The sequence below is a fragment of the Stigmatopora nigra genome, chromosome 11 (genome assembly GCF_051989575.1).
Source record: "Stigmatopora nigra isolate UIUO_SnigA chromosome 11, RoL_Snig_1.1, whole genome shotgun sequence".
Taxonomy (NCBI): domain Eukaryota; kingdom Metazoa; phylum Chordata; class Actinopteri; order Syngnathiformes; family Syngnathidae; genus Stigmatopora; species Stigmatopora nigra.
In genome coordinates this window covers 8,211,032-8,231,162 of record NC_135518.1, presented here as the reverse complement: position 1 = coordinate 8,231,162, position 20,131 = coordinate 8,211,032, and the positions used below count along the sequence as shown (strand labels likewise).

Below are 20,131 nucleotides of genomic sequence, written 5' to 3'. Positions count from 1 at the left end.
CGTAAATGTATTCTTTATTTTCAACAATGATCATATTATTACACATATCCCCTTTCTTTTCAGGTTGGTTCAGTCCGATTCATTGTTGCATTCAATGACCTCCACCGTGGGAAATTTGTAAAGTCTTCTCATTCGTACTTTGTTTTGTTTTCTGCACGAAGAATAGTTACATCTTATGAAACTAAAAATGAATGAAATACATACTGTATACAATATATCCTCCTTTGGCTTCAACAGCTGGTGCTGGAAATCATCTCCTTAAAAAGAAACCCAGATTTACGTGGAGTATTGTAATGCAACACGATGACGAGCCATGTTAATACGACTGTGCGCCCTCTAGCGACTGTCGCTCGAAACTCATCAACCCATGATGGAGGAAAGGAGGAGGAGGCCCACCAGCGAAGATGCTGTCATCGGCTGTCAGCGACCATGAAATCACCACGGACTCATTTCGATATCATCTGGGGTCATGTAAATAATTAATAGATTCAATTCAATGATGTCGTCACCACGGACGCTTCGAGCGGTGGAAGAGTTCCTAAGGGAGCGAGGAGGGAGGGTCCGACAGACGGAGCTGATCGATCACTTCGCGGCGAAGTGGGCCGACTCGAGTGACCCGATTGCGGGGGAGGTTTTGACACGGATCGTGGACACGCTCGCGGTCATGGAAGTGGAAAGCGGCGTAAAATACGTGCGTTTGAATGAGGATTACAGTCTCGCGCGCTCGGTGACGCGCGTGCACGGCGATTGCCACGAGCACGCCAGTCAGTGCAACGGGAACGTGCACGGAACACCGGACAACAACAGCCTCGTCAGCTGCAACGCTGACAAGCAACAGCAAACAGGTGAGTGCTGATCTCGAAGCATCCTTGGCTTTAATTACTACAGCATGTTATTTAATTGCATGAAGTCACCGTTAATTCAATTACACGCTCATCTGTTGGTGTTGGGTGTTATGCATGAAAGCTGCACCAAATGTAAGTTCACTATGACTTTTCACAGGCTTTTGGAAAGCATTGCATTGCTGTTTTCTTGTCTGGCTTTGTAACTAAACATGTGGTCAGCATGGTTGGGAATAATGTCAATCTAATAGTAAACTGGAATTGAAAATGTAGTTTTAGGAGATATTTCATTGGGTTGATTGTCTATATTGGTCACTTCCTATTCATTTTGGAGTCATTTCTTTGTTAACTCACAGGACCTACTAGTCCACCTTCTTGTAGCATGGATGTGATCAAGGAGATCTCCCAGAGCAACATTAGTCCAGCCGGAGAAGTGAAGCTGCGAGAGAGAAGACGGCGCGAGTCGGCCCCAGTGTTAGGGGTGCCGGATTTGGACCAACCGATCGGATCCCAAAGCCAACAACTCCGAGGTGCACGTAGGGTGTCCAAAGGGTCCCAACGGGCGTTGCTGGCCAGCTGCCTGTCTGAAGACAGCACCATCGAAGGGTTGGACCACCTGGATGTCAACACACCCAAAGGCAGCCGCAGAAATTTTATTGAGCTGATGATGAATTGTTCTCCTCAGGTGTCTGATTTATTATTTGTTTTAAAATATAGTTTTAAAAATGTACATTTTACACTATCACCATAGAAGGTCGTTTTTTCTTAAATGAAATAGATCAGATCTAAGTGATGATTTACAGTGGACCAAAAATGACTCCAGACTTCTTTCTAGGTTCGGCGATCTCTCATCAGTCGAGGTCCGCGCCATCGCGACTCGCTGAGGAGCGACGGCGATTCGGCGTCTCTTCTCTCGTCGGCCACCGACGAGGACTGCGCTTCAGTGACGTTGGATCCGATGGAGCACGAGTGGATGCTGTGCGCCTCGGATGGCCTGTGGGAAAGCCTTCAGCCTCTTTTGGCTGTGGAGGCCGGCCTTGTGGCCAAGAGAGACTTTGTGACCGGCTTCACTTGCCTCCACTGGGCGGCCAAGCAGGGCAAAGCGGAACTAGTCTCCCACCTCATGCAGTTCGCCAAGGATAACGCAGTGGCCATTAATGTCAACGTGAGGTCCAGTGCCGGATATACACCTCTACACTTGGCGGCCATGCATGGACACATTCAGGTAAAATGTAGTTCCTTAAGATAAGAACAATAGGAAAATGTCAAATAAGGATTGGAAGACTATATTTTGTGCCAAAATGCTCCCACTGAATGGAATTTGTCATGTATATTCTGGGCAGATATATATTATTCCTGACTTATTGTTTCTTGTAAATTCTAAATTTCACAGTAGAGGAATCTAGGTGGTCATAGTTCATTTTGTCTTCATAACACTGGCTTGTTATTTAGCTTTGTAATTTGTATTCTTTAAAACTTTGGGTAAATGTCTTGCCTTCGATTTGCACTTGACAGCAACGGAAAACAGAAAATATAGACAAATTGTGCTCTTTTATTGGGCTACATCGTTTAAATGCATTTTTTGTTGTCCTTCCAATTGGCCAGGTCCTTCGTGTACTGCTGTCCGACTGGGAAGCGGACCCCGATGTGAGAGATTACAGCGGTAGACGAGCCTTCCAGTATCTTCCCGCACCACTGCCAACAGACCTCCTGGATCCGGGGGAAGCCACCTCACCGGGAAGCCAGTCTGACAACCAAGACGCAAACATGGCCGGCGGCGGAGGAGCACGCGGCTGGAGGTTTCCTAAGGTACTCCAGGGGAATTTAAACCCGTTGCGCTTCCTAACCTCATCAGTGGGGGCCTCCGAGGAAGCCCTCGGGAACGGGAGGACTAAGGGGTGCATGCTACGGAAATCGTCGTTGAGTCGGCTCAACGCTCGGCTCCATCGGGGACGACAACGGGCGCAGATTATACATAGCGCCTCCTTTAGGGATACGGGGGAAGTAGGGAGAGATGATGATATTTCCAGCCCCCCTCAGCGAACGCGCCCACTTTCCAACCTGTTTGGATGAAGCAGCTCTATAGCTGCAATTTATTTACACTAAGATACGTTTTTAGTCTTTATTTGATAATATACTGTACGTCAGGCCTTTTTAAAGAGTTTTTAAGGAAGAAAATTCAGTTTTTTTCCAAGAAACTTGTTCTATTTTTTGTTCCTATTTTTTTCTTTCTTCACTAAGGGACTAATATACTATATATGTGTAGTGTTTTGTATTTATTTTTTGGTTTACACTTTATCTAATTTATTTTAGACAGATAATGAATGATTTTTTTTAATTAGGAGGTTGGGGTTTGTAGTTTTTTTTTTATCACTAATGATACATCTTTACATTTATAAGAGAGTTTTCCATCCATTTAAGGAATAGTTCTACGACCATATGCTGGTGCAGTTGCACTTATCACTTTTAAGATTGTAAGCACACAAAGGAACAACGTGCGCAAAAAACAAACAATACTCAATACTTTTCATTTAAATTGTTTTACGGGACGGGTGGGTTTTGGACAGCTCAAATGCCTCAAGGACAACAGTTGCACATCATACGCCTTAAACCTTTATATTTGTTATGCTGCTTCTGCTACAGAGCGAAGTATGCGCATCTATTCCGACTTTAACTGGGATTTTCATGATATACTTTTTCGGAGACCTGAGTAAAAATCTGCAAATATAACATGATGAAATCAGGGAATATGACATTCCAATCTTGGTAGCACACATTCATAAATATGCAAATCAATAAGCACTCAACACACTGGAATGCATTTATTTTCAACTTCTTTGCATGTACAAATGTAATGATTAGGTGTTTGTTTTATGTGAGTTTAGATTAGAAAATACTGTATTTGTACCTTGTCCTTTTGTGAGTTTTTTTTTGTTTTTGTACTTTGATAATTTCACTTGTACCTCACTGATCCCATTTGTCTACAATATACACATCATCCTGCCTCTCAGATTGCTGTATAGTAAAGATGTGTACTTTGACGTCACTTTTCACTCTCTGGGATTATTCATTCATACATTTTCTCCAGATAACTCCGGATTACAACAATGTTTACATAATATACTGTGAAATGACCATTGCATCTGACTGTCCCAATCTTAAATGTGAAATAAAGCAATACTTCAGGTAGAATTGACTATGTTCTGATGATGAACTTGAAGTCTCATATTAGATAACAACCTCCCTGCTGACAACAATCTGCCGTTGTCTGCTGATGCTGAATAATTGATGATCTCATCCATGTCCAACAACTGCCACCGCTGACTATGTAATAGCGTGCTGAATATTGGATGAGCATCATTGCACACCTGTTAACTACATTTAATAGTGTATGTTTGTGTCATGTTCTCAAAGGCTTTGAATATGATCACTCAAATTGGAGTGACATTCACAGGTTAATGTAGTAAATGTGGACATCCTATGTATTCTTTCTCATCATCTATTCTGTGTTAATCTGGGTAATTGTACATTTTGACATCCTATGTATTATTTCCCATCATTTATTCTGTGCTAATCTGGTAACTCACATGTGATTTAAATCTCTCCCTGGGTTCATCGTTGTTTTAGTCCGCTTTTATCTGTTACATGGCTGCTTATTGAGCGAGAGAGGGAGTGTGTCTGAATTCAGCTACTGACCTACATACACAGCCAAGTGAGTAATCCATGTTATGTAAATCTCTATCATCTTTTTACCATTATTTGGCTCTTCTCTATTCACTTTTCTCCGGGTACTTCAGTTTCCTCCCACATTCCAAAATCTTGCATGTTAGGATGGTTCAACACTCTAAATTGCAACTAAGTATAAATATGGGCGTGAATAGTTGTCTGTCTCCTTCCGCCCTGTGATTGGCTGGCCACTAATTGAGGGTGTGTCATGCCTCGTGCAGCTGGGATATGCTCCAGCACCCCCCGGGACCCTTGTAAGGGTAAGTGGTTCAGTAAATGTACAAAAGTATTTTGTAGGGTTTATTGTTTAAGGCAATATTGCTTTATTCCACAGGAGAGCGCTGCTCTAGACAAGCAAGAGTTCTGATGCAGGCACTCGTTTGTCTGCTTTGGGGTCAAAGTTAACATCATGCGGAAGTGGCTTTGCTTGTATTCCTTTGCTACGGCGGGTCGTCTGCCTTGCGTTTTTTGCCCTTAATCCCGAAATCGCCCAATGTGCGACGGATCGGACTTTTCTTCGTAACAGAAATCTTAGATCTTTGATCTAAACACGACATTTTAAGGTAAGTGAAAGCCAAAGAAGTATTGTTGCAATCTCGACTGGCCTGTACCAACATGACATATAGTACTTGCTGATCTGCAATCTGCAGCCGTAGCCATTCCCCTCGCGGCTTAAAACGTGTCTCTTGACAAAAATCTATCATTTCTCATCATCTATGAACATTTTAGACATGTATATGTTCTGTAATTACTGTTGATCTTGCTTCGCGGTTTTTAATATGGAGTAACTCTTTAAAGTTAGCAGGATTACTGGATGACAAAGTCAGCGTGGTGGATCTTATTATTTGTACTGTAACCTTAAAAAGATCATATTTTTCCCCCAAAACGACGAGATTGCAAGTCGTTTTATGCACTAAACAGATCATCGCTATATTTACACATCATCATAACCTGAATCAATGCTTCCTCCAGCAGGTTTCTGTGCCCCCCCATCCCAATCCCACCCCCATCATGACCACCATCGTTCATGACACCACAGAGGCGGTGTGCCTCTCTGCTGACCACAACATCTACTTGAAGCCCATTGTCAAAATGACCGTCAGCGTGACGCTTCCACAACTCAAACTGCCAGGAAAGAGCATCTCCAACTGGGAGGTGATGGAGAGAGTCAAGGCCATGGTGGTACCCGATCAGTTTTCAGCCCTGCGAGTCTCCAAGAGTACCATGGACTTTATTCGTTTTGAGGGTGAAGTGGAGAACAAAATGGTTGTGAAGAGTTTGCTGAGCCGCCTGGACGGGAAGAGCATCAAACTCAGTGGATTTACTGATGTATTGAAGGTAATTCTGACTTTTATTTTGAAAACTGTGAGTATAAATATCTCTTGATTGGTCCTTTTTACACATGTTGGGGCAATCTGCAGGTGGCAAATGATGAAAATATAATTGAATATGGCTTGCACAAAAGCCTTGAGTTTAGCCTACATGTTGTTGCACTTTTTAACTTGAACACTAGATGGAGTCAATCACTTAAATAGTGCATTTTCTTGAGCCAAGTATTTTAATCCTGGCAATCTTTTAAAATCTATGTACAATACTGTTTAGAATATACACATTTTGTTTTTAAAAAAAATGCTACATTTGTCCTCCACATCTCCGAAATCCGGACGCCATCCCGACAGCATCCTCCTGAAAAAATTTAGGTTTACATTTCTAGGACAGGATAATCTAAATATAGTGTTTAAGGAAGCACACTTAACTGATTTGACCTTTTGGTATGCTTGAATTAAGACATTTTCGTCCCTTTCAGGTTCGCGCAGTGGAGAACAAAGTGGACTTCCCAACAAGGCACGACTGGGACTCTTTTTTTCGAGATGCCAAAGACATGAATGAAACCCTACCAGGCGAGAGGCCCGACACCATTCATCTGGAAGGGCTACCATGTCGCTGGTTCAGCCAAAAACAAAGTGGTTTTCCTGACCGTCCTTCTCAGGAGGTCCTCACCGCGGTCTTCCAAGGCTTTGGCAAGGTACATCTATTTCCATCATGTGTGAATTTGTATCCGTGCCAGTCATTATTGTATTCCCCACTAAAGAAAAAAAATGTATTCAGGTGCGAAATGTGGACATCCCCATGCTGGACCCATACAGGGAGGAGATGCTGGATAAAAACTTTAACACTTTTAGTTTTGGAGGCCACCTCAACTTTGAAGCTTATGTGCAGTACCACGAATATGACGGCTTCACCAAAGCCATGGATACGTTGCGGGGGATGAAGCTGATGCTGAAAGGAGATGATGGGAAGGCGGTAGCCTGCAATATAAAGGTACACCTAAAATTGTGGGAGTGGTTTTACCGGAAAAAGAGAGAAGCTTGCACACTTGTTTCATTTCACATCGTGAATTCATTGAGTGTATTAAGCGTTTTAATATTGCAAGCCTTTTAGACCTCTTGAGTGAAACACAGCTCTGAAGCACCCACGCTCTTTTAAGACCTTTTAGTTTAATGAGAATCAAAGCTGCTTGTGTTGTCTTGGGAGGGAGGGAGGCTAATTAAAAGGGGTATTAAAGGTCTGTTGCACAAATGTGCACTTGGGGAGAAGGGAAAGGATTTCCTAATGTTGCATTTGTTTTCCTGTATTATGTTTACTAATTCAATAGTAAAAGACAATGTGGAACAAAAGTGGAAATGTGTATTTGTCAACAATAGAATGGAATTTCAAGTATCTTGACTTGGTGAACTGTGTTCCCTCCAGGTGGCGTTTGACACCACCAAGCATCTGGGCGAGTCAGCTGTGAAAAAGCGAAACTTGGAGAGGCTCAAGCTGCAGGAGCTGGAGAAGCAACGTGAGGAGCAGAAGCGCAAGGAGAAGGAAGAGGAAGAACGGCGCAAAGAGCAGGAGCGGTATGACGCCCACTCAAATCCAAATGAGAGATGACGAGACCAGCAGATATTGAACTGTGCTATATTCCAGGAGACAGAAGGAGCTGGAGGAGGAGGAACGCGAGAGGAAGAAAGAGGAGAAGCAACGGAAGCGGGACCAGAAGCTGCAGGAGAGGGAGGACAGAAAGAACATGAAGAAAGCGAGGAAGCAGCAGGAGGAGGAGCAGAAGAAGCTTCAGATGAAGATCGCCATGGAGGAAAGGAGGCTTCTCCTAGCTCAGCGGAATCTGGAATCAATCCGCCTCATTGCCGATCTGTTAGCCAGAGCTAAGGTGCCTGAAGCTTTTACGCCGTCAAATTCTGTTCTTTCACTTGAAATGCTCAGTTTTGAAATGATTTGGCGTCCTCCCCTAAAGGCCGTCAAGGAGGAGGAGCAGTTGAAGGAGCAGGCCGAGCGCCAAGAGCGTGAAAAAGAAGAAAAGGCTCGACAGGAGGAGGAGCGCGCCCGGCAAATGCAGATGGAAGCCTGTCGGCGCAAACAACAGGAGGAACTCCTTAAAGTGGAACTGGAGAAGGAACGCACTTTGGACCTCCAACGCCGAGAGAAGGAGCTCAGGGATAAGCTGCTCTCCAACATGATGAAGAAGAACGTCGAGGACCCCGAAAGAGGCGCTGATACGGAGTTAGAAATCAATCCCGCCAAGAGCGAGGAAGTCCCCAACCCCGGGCGAGAGAAGTTGAATGGAGTGGTTGCATCAGAGGCTAAAGACAAGCAGCAGCCTGCACTGAAACCTTCAAGTAGAAGTCGAGTCACTAAGGAGAAGAAGGGAGGAGATGCTGCCAGAAATAAGGAAGGGAAGAAGCAGGACGTGGCGTGCAGGCACAGCCAGGAACGCAACCACGGCTCCAAGAGCCGAGAAAGGAGAAAGCCGCATTCTAGAAGCAGACGTAGAAGGAGCGCCAGTGATCTCAGGACGTCCGGTCAGCACAGGAGGAGCGGAAGTTTGCATCGCTACAGGAGGTCCAGCCAAAGCCATTGGAGCAGGAGCACCAGTTCCAGCCGCGACAGGAGCCGAAGCACTAGTGGGAGGAGCTACAGCAGGGGAAGGAGCAACAGACACCGTAGATGCAGTAAAGGCGAATCCGCAAGTGACAGTAGGAACGGCGGTCGTCACAGTCGGGGTTATGCTAGGCGCAGCTATAGTAGAGACAGGACCCGTTCTGGGAGATGAGTTCAACTCTCGTCCCTTTTTACACATTTCAACGGACTCCCTTCTTTTTCTCCTTAAGTTCATCTTTTATTTAACTCAAATGAACTCAGTATTTCAAAAGGCATCAGTCAAAAGAGCGTACATTCTTAGTTGGGATGATACATTCCAAACTCATGTCATATTAGAATGAGCACATCATGGAACAAGATGAATGTACACAATCAATTCAAGTAAAGCATTGAAAAAATGCTTGCATAGGTTTGTAATTGGCGGCACATATTTTAGCTCTTGGCACAAAAACCCAAGATTAAAGTTTTGATAAAAGATTTGTCGTCATCACTTGTGGATCGGATGCAAACATGCACAAGTTCATCTCATTTAGTACCCTTTGGATTTTAAACTACATATATTTGAGACCCCCCACTGTCTTGAGAATATTCTCCACGCTTTCCTCCAACTTGAATGCTGTCCCTGGATCAAATGTGAAGCAAAAACCTGCCAGACTTGTCAATTGTTTTAAGGAACCCCCCCTTCAAAAAGCTCAGACTTTGCAGTCCTTGCAACATACATTTTTTTCTTCCTCCCTAACACATCTCACTTTGCTTAAAGCTATTGCTTTCTTTCACCCTTTTTTGAAAGTTCTTCTGAATGTTTAATTGCTTTCTTGTGCATCAATGAAGAACTTGTAAGATTAAAGCTCTGCAAAAGTAAGTGATTACATTCTGGAGCTGATTAAGCATTCAGCACATTTTCCACAACAATAGGAGTTCTCAGCTTTGCCTTCATACGTACGTTTTATCTCTGGATAAAAGTGCTATTCTTGATCAGGAATTAAAATATAGCGTCTCCAAAGTTGTATGAGGTGACTTATTTCTTTGGCAACTTTTTCCCTCTATTTCAATGCGACTGGAATCAACTCTTCCCACCTGGACGCAATAATAAATTTGCCCCAAACATATTTTAGTGAGATAAAGACCTGAAATTTACAGCTCCATTTTCAACATCTCATTCTAAAATGGGTCCAGTAGCAGTCTCTATTGGCGTGAGAATGATTGTGAACAAGGCTGTAGTGTTTTGTTCCACGGTCTAGTGAGCCCCTTCTCTAATCTGGGTTATCGGCCCCTAATCAGTTTAGCCCACTGCTGGACGCTTGCTTTCGGCGGCTTCAGTCCTGTTTTGTCTCCACTTCACAGGGAACTTTTTTTGATCAGAGGAAGAGGAATACTGACAGTTTGTGGACAATGGCAGATCAGATGGACTCCACTCAAACTTTGCCTGCTGTCGTTGGAACCTACCCGCAGAAAATACTGAAATATATGGAAGGTTTCTTGGTCTCCAAGGTAGCACACACTCCCAGACAAAATGATTGGCATTGATGTGATAGACGTCCATTCCATTTTAGGTGAAGCCTGGGCAGGAATTTGCAGCCAGTATTCCCAGTTAAAAATGGCTTGGACATCTATTGCCATCAATGGCAGACAGATTGTTTTTGTTCTTGTGGATACTATGTCCTACTCTGCCATTTTTGAGCTGACCATTTTGAAAGTTTGTAGACATGTTAATGGGACAGAATCTATTAATCCTCCATTTTTTTTGTAGCGGGACTGATTAATTATGATTTTTTTGTTGATGCCTCTAGGTTACCAGTTTAATCTTAACAGGCATAATAATAATAGGAGGCGTAATAACTAACCATGTTTCTTTCCATCATTGATGTTCTCCTCTGGGCAGACTCTGTTCACGGCCTGTGAGCTTGGCGTCTTCGATATGCTGTTGGGTGCAGGCCGCCCTTTGTCTGCAGAGGAAATCAGCCAGGCCTTGGGCGCCAACTTGGACGGGACGGAAAGACTGCTGGCGGCTTGCAGTGGCCTCGAGCTGCTTGAGACTCATAAACTAGACGGGCAAGGTGAGATCACCTAAAAGTTCCCAACTGAAAAGACGGTTGTGTTAAGAGATTTGGAAAATACATATCTATTGGCAGTCATCCCGATTCTCCTCTCATCTTATTTTTTAGTTTCTTACAGTAATACAGAGGAAGCCAGCTTGTACCTGACCCGTTCTGGTCCTGCAACCCTGTACCACTCTATTCAGTACAGCTCCAGAACCATCTACCTTTGCTGGCACTACCTGACCGATGCTGTCAGGTCAGAATGACTTTTTCCCTCAGTGGGTAGTACTGCATCTTCTAATTTTACAAAAGTAAAATAAAACAAAAAAAATACAAAAACATATGGTCTGAATATGAACATTGTGTTTTGTATGTTGCAGGGAGGGAAAAAGTCAATATGAGAAAGCATTTGGAGTCAGTTCCAAAGATTTGTTTCAGGCTCTTTACAGGTAAGAATTTCAAAAAAAATAGCATTTAAAACTGCTGTATTTAAGTTAAAATAAGTGTTTAATGCAGGGCGAATAATGCACAGTTTGAAATAATTAAATGACTGACTTTTGTGCGCAAATGACTAAAGCTTGCCTAGGAAAACATACATTTCTACATTTTTATTCTATAGCTACACTTGAATTTTTCTATGCACTCTTTCATTCTGTTTCTGGTGCATTTATATGCCACTCATCAATCAAAAAGCCTTTATTATCATTATACACTACATTTTATCAGGTGATTACACTATTGTTATGTTGTCATCATTTCATAATGTCACCAAACACAGAGCATCTGATTATGTCACGGGAAACGATGCCATTTAAGAAGACAAACTCCCTCTGAGAATATTCCAAACACCTTCCGTGCATCAACAGTGTCATCTGTCGTCGTAAAGTTGAATTTGTTATTCGCTCCCTAATTGATCAAAAAAAGGAAATATCAACACCTGTTCACAATAGCGCAATGAGGAGGCGCAGTTGTTTTTCCCTGCTGATTTCCCCCGAGAAAACCGAAAGGAAATTAGTGCAGGAAACATGCGCGGAAGTCATTGAGGGCTTTCTTGGAGTAGCAAGAAAATGATTCAATGCTGCCTGCATGACTCAGACACTTGTTTACTACTTGCCATTTAAGCAGCCGCATAATGCACCTGAATAATTTACAGCCAAGTCTGGAATATGGTACAAATTCTAATACTAGGAGGGGGGAAAAAAGACCTTGAGACCAGGGAGTAGAGAGGAAGTATAAATTTAGATGCATTTGGAGATTCAGAGCACGTACAAGATTGCATGATTAGAAAATTAAAGCAGACTAAATTCCTTCCTCCTCCTCCTCCTCTTTGCATCACTGAGCCACTTTGCTTGAAGTGACTAATGCGTTTTCATAAATGGTCACAGGATTTTTTTTAAACCTCTCAGCAAGTCATTTCAAGGGCAACTATGTCAATCTCCATTTGGGTTCCAAGCAGAAACACTGAGGCTCTTTTGCATACTTTGCTAATAATAACATTAGTATTTTTTTGGAGTGTCATTTTTACATGCCATTTACCTTTTTTTTCTTTTATTCACTCCTTTTTCTGTACTACTTTATCCTCACAAGGGTCGCATGGGGGTGCTGGAGCATATGCCAGTGCACAATTGCATTTTTATTTTTGTTAATAGTTAATTAATAGTATGATTAGTCTTCTCTTAGCCTGGTCTCATGGGGACAATATTGTGTAATGCATAATCTCATTAGCTGCATGTATCATCACTCCAGTGCCTTTTTGCATCATCCTGAAGTTATTTATTATTTTATTTTGGGTCGTGTTCCTTTTGAAGATTGTCTTTTATGACTTGAACTGAGGAAAAAAGAAATATTGTGAATATAAAAGTAAAGGAAGTATCTTCATATACATAGTTGACGGCCAGTGCATTGTTTCATGTAGTTAGTATAATAAATTTCCATAATTGCATCAGGTCACTGTTTGGGCCTAGAGTCATGTGACTTGTCCACATATAAAGTCATCTGAATTCAAAACTCCAACATTAAAACAATGAATCACTTTCAAAGTTCATTAAGAGGTCACTGTTTAATTCAAAGGTTATACTACAGTTCAATCTTGACACAAGTCTGTGTTTGGTTCAGAACATAAAAGACGTAGATTTGCGTGGATGTGTGTGTATGCGTATGCGCCCTGTGGCATGGTAAAGTGCTGGGTGATGAGTCGGAGATTTCTCAGAGCAGCAGCAGTCACCAAAGGCTCTTCTATGTTGCAATAGCAGCCTTTCTATCACCAACTCAAACAATATGTCGCCCTAGGGTGGTGTTTGTTTCCATAATAGCATAGAAACCGTGCGTGTGGCAGTGCGTGTTTATTGTGTAGCCGTCAGTTACGGCATGTAAAAATAAGTTCTTAGCTTAATGCAGCAACACGTCAAAACTGGGAGAGTCAAATTAAGTAGATGACATTGACACGTATTTGTGTGTGTGTGTTTTAGGTCTGAGGAGGAGATGGTGACGTTCATGCAGCTGATGAACTCCACATGGAACGTCTGTGGTCGAGATGTGCTCACCGCCTTTGACCTTTCGCCATTCAAGGTCATCTGTGACCTCGGAGGTAAGCGAGTATGTTTAGTTAATCACACTGGAAAGTCATTTGCAGCCAGGTTGCAGGTTCACGCCCATTAACATTTTAAACCGTCAGTCCTGTGCGTTGAGCCAGAAACAGCTGGCCGAGGCACGTATACATATTCATGCTCTCCCCTTTTGTCTCGTCACATTTCATATTGACTCTGATTAGCTGCATGAATGGCCTCCATGACAGTTTAGTGACCTGAGTGATGGGTCATTAGTAATTGAATACATATCAAACAAACGCCATCTATAAAAGCATTAAAAGAAACTTAAAACAAGGTAAAAGCCTACTAAAAGATGCGTATTCCTCAATGGAATTCACTGGAAAAAAAGCAGCATACATCAAAATAAACTGTAGTAAAATATACATAATTCAGTGAGAGTACACTGGAATTCTCAAAATTGTATTGAATATTTTATAACATGTATGAACTAGAAGTGAAACACTAAATGTCCACAGGAGGGCGCTGTGAGGTCACCAAAGAATGAAAGAAACACACTATGAGACTATGGACATCCTTCCTCTACACTCTTCAGTGTGTTTATAGTTATAATTTAATAGATGTGATTCTTCACAAAAAAATGACTGTGTATGGATGGACAGCAGGGGTGCCAAGGGTGTGACCACAGCTTCTCATTAAGTCTCCGTCTCTCAGCCGACATCTGTTGGGTCTGCACACACCTGCTGCTCAGCTCCTCCGGCTGTCCTTCTGTAAAACTTTGTGCCAAGCAGCTGAGATGAATATTGAATCTTCTGGTGCAATACAAAACATTGATATAATGAATACAAATGACTAACAATGACAAGTTCATGGAACACTAAATATAAGCCTATGACTACTTCTTGTCATAACTAGGCTGGGATAGGCTCTAGCACCTCCGTGACCCTTATTAATTTATCTCCATCATACCTATTTGTAATAAAGGTGCATCACAGAGATTTATTTATTTATTGAAAACATTCCAGTGATTGGTTGTACGTCTATGTGTCTTAAAAAGAGGGAAGATAGGTCAGACAGTAATGTGACAGAGCCATGTTATTATACAAGCAATTTTAATCATGCGTACAAAGTGTGAAACCCAATATCAAGACATATGACCGACCTATGAGTCAAAATTATCGTTAAACTTGGCACCAACAGTTTTATATTCTGACAGTGCTGTTTTTACAGTCTGTTTTTTCAGCTGCATCATTTTTCCGGATGAAAATGTGCAAAATTGACGCCACAGTGTCGTATATCTTTGGGTGTCCATTATGCCTTCAGCTTTACAGAGTACATTGAGCAACATTTTCCTGATTGAAAGTGAGCTTCATGTCTTAAGGCATTGTGGATAGACTCGTCTAAGCATTTTCAAGCCTGATAACAACATATAGCGCGTAGAGCAGCAGTCACAAAGCTTCCATAAAAGGCGATCATTAACAAACTGACTCATCCAGGTCACTTTGGGTCTCATATGTTGTGATGTTGTGTTTTGCTTGCTTTTAATCTCCCGTGCGTTGCCCTTTGATTTTCAACCTGACTGCCCTTATTTGATGTGAGGGTCAATGTGTGTACATGGGTCAAATGAAAGAATCCCAGGAATATTGTGTTGCTTTTTTTCTGTTTTTGGAAGAAAGAAATTTGGCACATCATCAAACAAAATGGAAGAAGTCAAGGGTTGTGACGTAAAATGAAATAATGAAGGACCAGGCCACGCAGGCGTGCACACACATGCACCCACCCACACAGTAGTGGTTTTGTCAAAATGAGATCGTTTGATCCTGTTTTCCACCCCAATGATTTTTTGTCCCTCAATCAAATTTATACTCTCCTTTTGCTATCCCTCAGATTCAGATTGAAGTTGATTTATGAAAATATGGCCATAACAGCAGCACTTTCTACCCTTATATACTTTTTTTCTGTGCTATTTTATCACATTTCAGACCATGAATGATAAAAAAAACGTACTATTATCATAACCACAAACCAAATATACATTATATGTTAAGTTTTCAGACAACTTTAAATATGACAGCATTTATTGATTTAAAATCAGTTTGCTTTTGTGTACATACTGTATAAGTTGTTATGCAAATAACAAGTATACAGTTCAACAAACATTGACTGCTACTGCTTCATATGAGCAAAATCTGCTGTTCATTCTACCGGCTTCTCATATCAGGGTCCTTTTAGCTTGAATGATTCTTCTGAAAACAGATCAGTCCCTGCTTTGCTGTGTACGAAGCATCTGTCTCTCTGTCACTCCAAATTCACTTCATTTGGTTCTGCTTTATTGGCATGAACGTTCGTTGAACCGCGTCCCAAAAGCTGCAGTACACAACAGAATACAAATGGTGCCGTAATAAATAATAATGGCCACATACCTACGAGCATCTGTGGCTCTCCACTGACTTTATTTGTCCATTTGTAAGTGATTTCCCCAGCATTTTAATTATGGCTGTGTCTCTTCACGCTGCAGTGACTCAAAGTAATTCTATGCGTTCTTCGTTCTCCTTCCCTAGGCTGCAGCGGAGCATTAGCAAAGCAATGCACGTCGGCCTACCCGGAGTGCACAGTAAGGATCTTTGACCTCCCCAAGGTGGTGCAGACATCCAGAGAACATTTTGTCAAGGAGGCTGACCACAGGATAAGCTTCATTGGAGGTAACTTCATTAGTACTCTGCTAAAACACTTCTTGCTGAATGCACTTAGTCACTTTGTAAAGTACATTTATTTTGCATCTCTTCATTTTACGCTCACTGACTAAAATTCAAGGTTGTCGCCTACTGCCGCAAATCCCCTCTGATAGGCTCTACTACACATTGATGGAAGGGTTGGTGGTTTAAATCTTGGTTCCCCTGTAGGACGTTGTTCTTTCTGTCATTTGGACAGGACACTTAACATATACAGTAAATGCGTGAAAGTTAGTTGGTGTTTCAGTAGGGCCAAATTGCATAAATTGGCTGCCTCGCTTTGGTTAGTTTGCCCCAAGGATGCTAGGATTAAAATAGTATCCGTATTTTTCGGCTTAGTACAGAATGAAGGCACTATATTGTGATGAAAAGAGATACAAGTACAATGCATTTATTTTAACATAAGGTGTGTCAATTTAGGTGACTTCTTCAAAGATGCCCTGGTCGAGGCGGACCTCTACATCCTCGCCAGGATCCTTCACGATTGGACGGACCAACGTTGTGTCGAACTGCTCAGTCGAGTCCACAGTGCTTGCAAACCAGGTTGGGAAATATTAACATTTATTTGATGATTTAGAGAGATTTATAGTAGATTCTTTTCTGTGTTGATTTGTCCCACAGGAGGGGCTGTTTTGGTAGTGGAGGCGTTGCTTTATGAGGACGGCTCCGGCCCCCTCACTGCCCAACTGTACTCGCTGAATATGCTGGTGCAGACGGAGGGTCGAGAGAGAACTGGGGCTGAGTACAGCGCCCTGATGGCTGCCGCTGGGTTCACCGATATCAAGTGCCGTCTTACTGGCAAAATTTACGATGCTGTTTTGGGCTTTAAAAAAGCATAAATTTGGAAAAGGATGAATCAGTGTTCAAGCAATTCCTAACATTAAATTAAACTTGATGAACCTGCCATTTTTACAGAAGAAAATGTCAAAGGAATTGAATAGAACTGACAATTAGAGTTATAGACAATTAAGAAAATGAAACTCAAAGCGGAATTATGGATAACCATGACAAGATTTTCAATTCCCAGAAAATGCAAACATATCAAAAATCAATCACATTGCTGACTGTTGCTCGGCCAAAAAAACTGCTTGTTTGCATTTTAAAATGACTGCTAATCCTTTCCCACGCATTTGAATGATTATAATCGCACCCACATCAACAAGGGTCCCCCGCAGTCTCCTTTTTTCCCCACCCAATCATCTCATTTTTTAATTGGTCTCATGAAGAGCAAACATGCAATAGTTGATGAGAGACAAATATAATCAATTTCCCTTTTAACATGCCTGAGAAGTGATTCTTACCAGCAATTCATGTTTACACACTTGGTGTCCCAACATGAACTATATTTGAATGTACTTAGAATAAGAATGCATGCAATCACTTCCATTAGGTAGTCATGACCATTCTGTGTAATTAGAGTGTGAGTGTTTAGCTCACCTTTTAAGTTTACCTTTAGAACGTTCATTCAATGTAGCGGAGTGGCCCTCTGCTCTAATTAATTTGAGATTGCCGCTGGGATTTTCAGAACTATGAAATGATTACAGTAAATCTACATGACGTGCATAGTTTTCTATTCACTTTCATTCCATTTCCCATTTACTGAACATATACCAAAAACAACATTTTCCTGACTAAAAATATTTGCTTATCATTTTCATGTAATATAATTTTTTTAAACAAAATTTGCCTTACTATGCATGGTCAATTTTTTTAAAAGATAATAGTCAGACATTGGTGACCCGGTGGAGTGAGTGGTTAGTGTGTTGGCCTCACAGCTTTGGGGTCTGGGGTTCAAATCCAGGTTGGTCCATTGTTTTATTTATTAATCAGATAAAAGCCTAAACAACTCACGACTATTCTTCGTCATCTTCTAAACAGACGGGTTGGGAGGACAAAGCACCTCTTAGGAGCGCGGTAAGCATCTCACCATCTTTTCCATTTTCAATGTGACAGGACAATGTGGGCGTGGTTATGCCTATTGCAATTTGACGGGACAATATGAGCGTGGTTACGCCTACTGTTGACGTGGCGGAATTAATTGCGTGCATGCGCCGTACCGCTTTCTTTTGGAACGCTTTTCTTCCCACGCTGATGGCGGTTGACCACGCCAACAAGGTAAGGAATCAAGCAATTCACTGGCCTAAATGCGTTTTTATCACGCGATCGGGAGATTTTTCAGCAATTAGTTGAGCCCAAAACGCCAACAGATCTCTTAGTTTAATGCCAGGTTTAACACACCGTCGTCAATTTAAGTATGGGCTTCTTTTCTCGACTGGCTTTGTTGACCACGCCAACAAGGTAAGGAATCAAGCAATTCACTGGCCTAAATGCGTTTTTATCACTCGATCGGGAGATTTTTCAGCAATTAGTTGAGCCCTAAACGCCAACAGATCTCTGAGTTTAATGCCAGGTTTAACACACCGTCGTCAATTTAAGTATGGGCTTCTTTTCTCGACTGGCTTTGTGCCACATGTTACTAGTCAGCATCAGTGTTAGCGTCACGATTTGACTTAAAAAAAAAGCATCTTCTCTGTTTGATCTCCATTATTGAGTCGTGTAGTTAGACTTTACATTTAATCAAACAATGCAAGACATCAAGCGACAGTTTCGTGGGTAAGTGTTCACTCAAGAATGACATCCAGGGGCACAACTTACTTCCTGTTGTTTTGTATATAATCGTTTTCATTCTGAGTGCTAAACACCCGTTCCCGATTTGTAATTGTTCTGTTTTTCCGAAAAAAAATCACATTCGAAATTTAAGCCAACTTTCTCCTCCTAGCTCACTGGTGTCAAAGTAGTGGCCCGGGGGCCAAATCTGGTTCACCGTGTCATTTTGTGCAGCCCGAGAAAGTAATTCATGAGTGCTGGCTTTCTGTTAAGATCAAATTTGAATGAAGAGTATACATGTATATTATATTACCTCATCTTCCCCTTTTTAAAATCAATAATTGTATTTTTAATCCATTTTTTTTACATTTTGTGTATTTAAGTTAAAAAGAGCATATTGTAAAATCTAAAAATTGTTTTCCATGCTAATATTGAACCTTTTCCTCAAAATATTTTTTTTTCCTTTTGAAATGAAAAGCAAATTATTGCAAGATTGTCCCTAGAAGAAAAAAAAGCTAAAACATTTGTTTTAGATCCATAAAAAACTGAATACTTAGGGCTTTTGATGCTGTTTTTTTAATCCAATTTAAAGAGGAAAAAAATAAATATTTCAAAAATAGTACAGCTCACGTGAAATCAATTTAACCTTGTTGCGGCCTGCGAACCAACCCGAGTTTGACACCCTCAGTCTATATTTAATTGCCTTGTCTGGAAAAGGGGAAATAGCACTCACTAACTTATTTTCATTTTTTATCTTGATGGTTTATTAAAGATTTTAAGATTTCTCTATGCTGTAATTGGTTGGCAACCCCCAAATGCCTTGGTTAAATCAAGTTTTCACTGTTTAGCATCAAGATAAAACTACTTCCCATTAAAAAGAAAAATAACTAAGCCTATCTGTTGAATCTCCAGTCTGTATATATGCTAACTTGTGCTTTTTGTGTGTGTAATTTTTACTCCGTTTAGCACCAAGATGCATTTTTCTGTGTGCCTAGATCACTCTTGAGGTTACAGAAGGGGAGACTGACCAAGGTAAAACGACAAAAGTTGAATCTCCAGTCTCTATATATTCTAACGTTTGCTATTTTTCTTGCAGGTTGCCCACTTGAAGATGTCTCTCTTTCATCATATGCTGTGTGTGTGTGTGTATTTGTGAAAATCCAAATTCAATAAAAGCCTAAATCCTGATGACATTTCACTGGCCATTCATTTCCACAGACCACTTTTTGACTAGATCTTCAAGGTAAGAAGGTTGTCATTTAATGTTGGAGCGAGAATTCAGTGTTTTTTCTTCTAAATTTTATTTTCCAAATGTTTTTTCTTCTAAATTTTATTTTCCAAGTGTTTTTTCTTCTAAATTATATTTTCCAAGTGTTTTTTCTTCTAAATTTTATTTTCCAAGTGTTTATCCTTCTAAATTTTATTTTCCAAGTATTTATCCCCCCAATTTTTTCAAGTAGTTTATTTAAAATTTTATTTCCCAAGTATTTATCCCTCCTGCTTTTTTTGAAATTTTATTTTCTAAATATTTATCCCCCCTGCTTTTTCCAAATCTTTTCTAAATATTTGTCCCCCGCTTTTATTTACTGTTTATCCCACCTGCTTTTTTATAAATTTTCTAAATGTTTATCCCCCCTGCTCTTTCCAAATTTTTTTTACTAAGTGTTTATCCCCCCTGCTCTTTCCAAATTTTTTTTACT

At 41.1% G+C, this 20,131-nt stretch overlaps 3 protein-coding genes and 1 long non-coding RNA gene across 5 annotated transcripts; all 4 read left to right on the top strand.

The window, feature by feature from the left end:
* Window positions 1-327: 327 nt before the first annotated feature.
* sowahca (sosondowah ankyrin repeat domain family Ca) lies at window positions 328-4,034 on the top strand. Its single transcript, XM_077727919.1, has 4 exons — window positions 328-845; window positions 1,199-1,527; window positions 1,678-2,067; window positions 2,448-4,034. The coding sequence occupies exons 1-4, from the start codon at window positions 497-499 to the stop codon at window positions 2,913-2,915; spliced, it is 1,536 nt and encodes a 511-aa protein (XP_077584045.1). The 5' UTR covers window positions 328-496; the 3' UTR covers window positions 2,916-4,034.
* Window positions 4,035-4,955: 921 nt separating this feature from the next.
* On the top strand, window positions 4,956-9,369 carry akap17a (A kinase (PRKA) anchor protein 17A). Of its 2 annotated transcripts, none has more exons than XM_077728439.1 (7): window positions 4,956-5,131; window positions 5,544-5,906; window positions 6,376-6,594; window positions 6,678-6,890; window positions 7,320-7,468; window positions 7,539-7,779; window positions 7,864-9,369. In XM_077728439.1, the coding sequence occupies exons 2-7, from the start codon at window positions 5,580-5,582 to the stop codon at window positions 8,677-8,679; spliced, it is 1,965 nt and encodes a 654-aa protein (XP_077584565.1). In that variant the 5' UTR covers window positions 4,956-5,131; window positions 5,544-5,579; the 3' UTR covers window positions 8,680-9,369. The 2 variants fall into 2 exon arrangements, with proteins under 2 accessions (XP_077584565.1, XP_077584564.1); XM_077728438.1 differs by having other exon boundaries at window positions 4,957-5,131; window positions 5,541-5,906.
* Window positions 9,370-9,795: 426 nt separating this feature from the next.
* Window positions 9,796-17,387, top strand: asmt (acetylserotonin O-methyltransferase). The gene is given in 8 exon segments (XM_077728440.1): window positions 9,796-9,998; window positions 10,390-10,580; window positions 10,683-10,802; window positions 10,927-10,995; window positions 13,015-13,133; window positions 15,654-15,794; window positions 16,245-16,367; window positions 16,446-17,387. Coding segments are annotated over 8 exon segments (1,080 nt in total). The 5' UTR covers window positions 9,796-9,899; the 3' UTR covers window positions 16,664-17,387.
* Window positions 17,388-18,602: 1,215 nt separating this feature from the next.
* Window positions 18,603-19,619, top strand: LOC144204461 (uncharacterized). The gene is made up of 2 exons (XR_013327895.1): window positions 18,603-19,463; window positions 19,528-19,619. It is a non-coding gene; the product is annotated as an uncharacterized LOC144204461 (long non-coding RNA).
* Window positions 19,620-20,131: the final 512 nt, after the last annotated feature.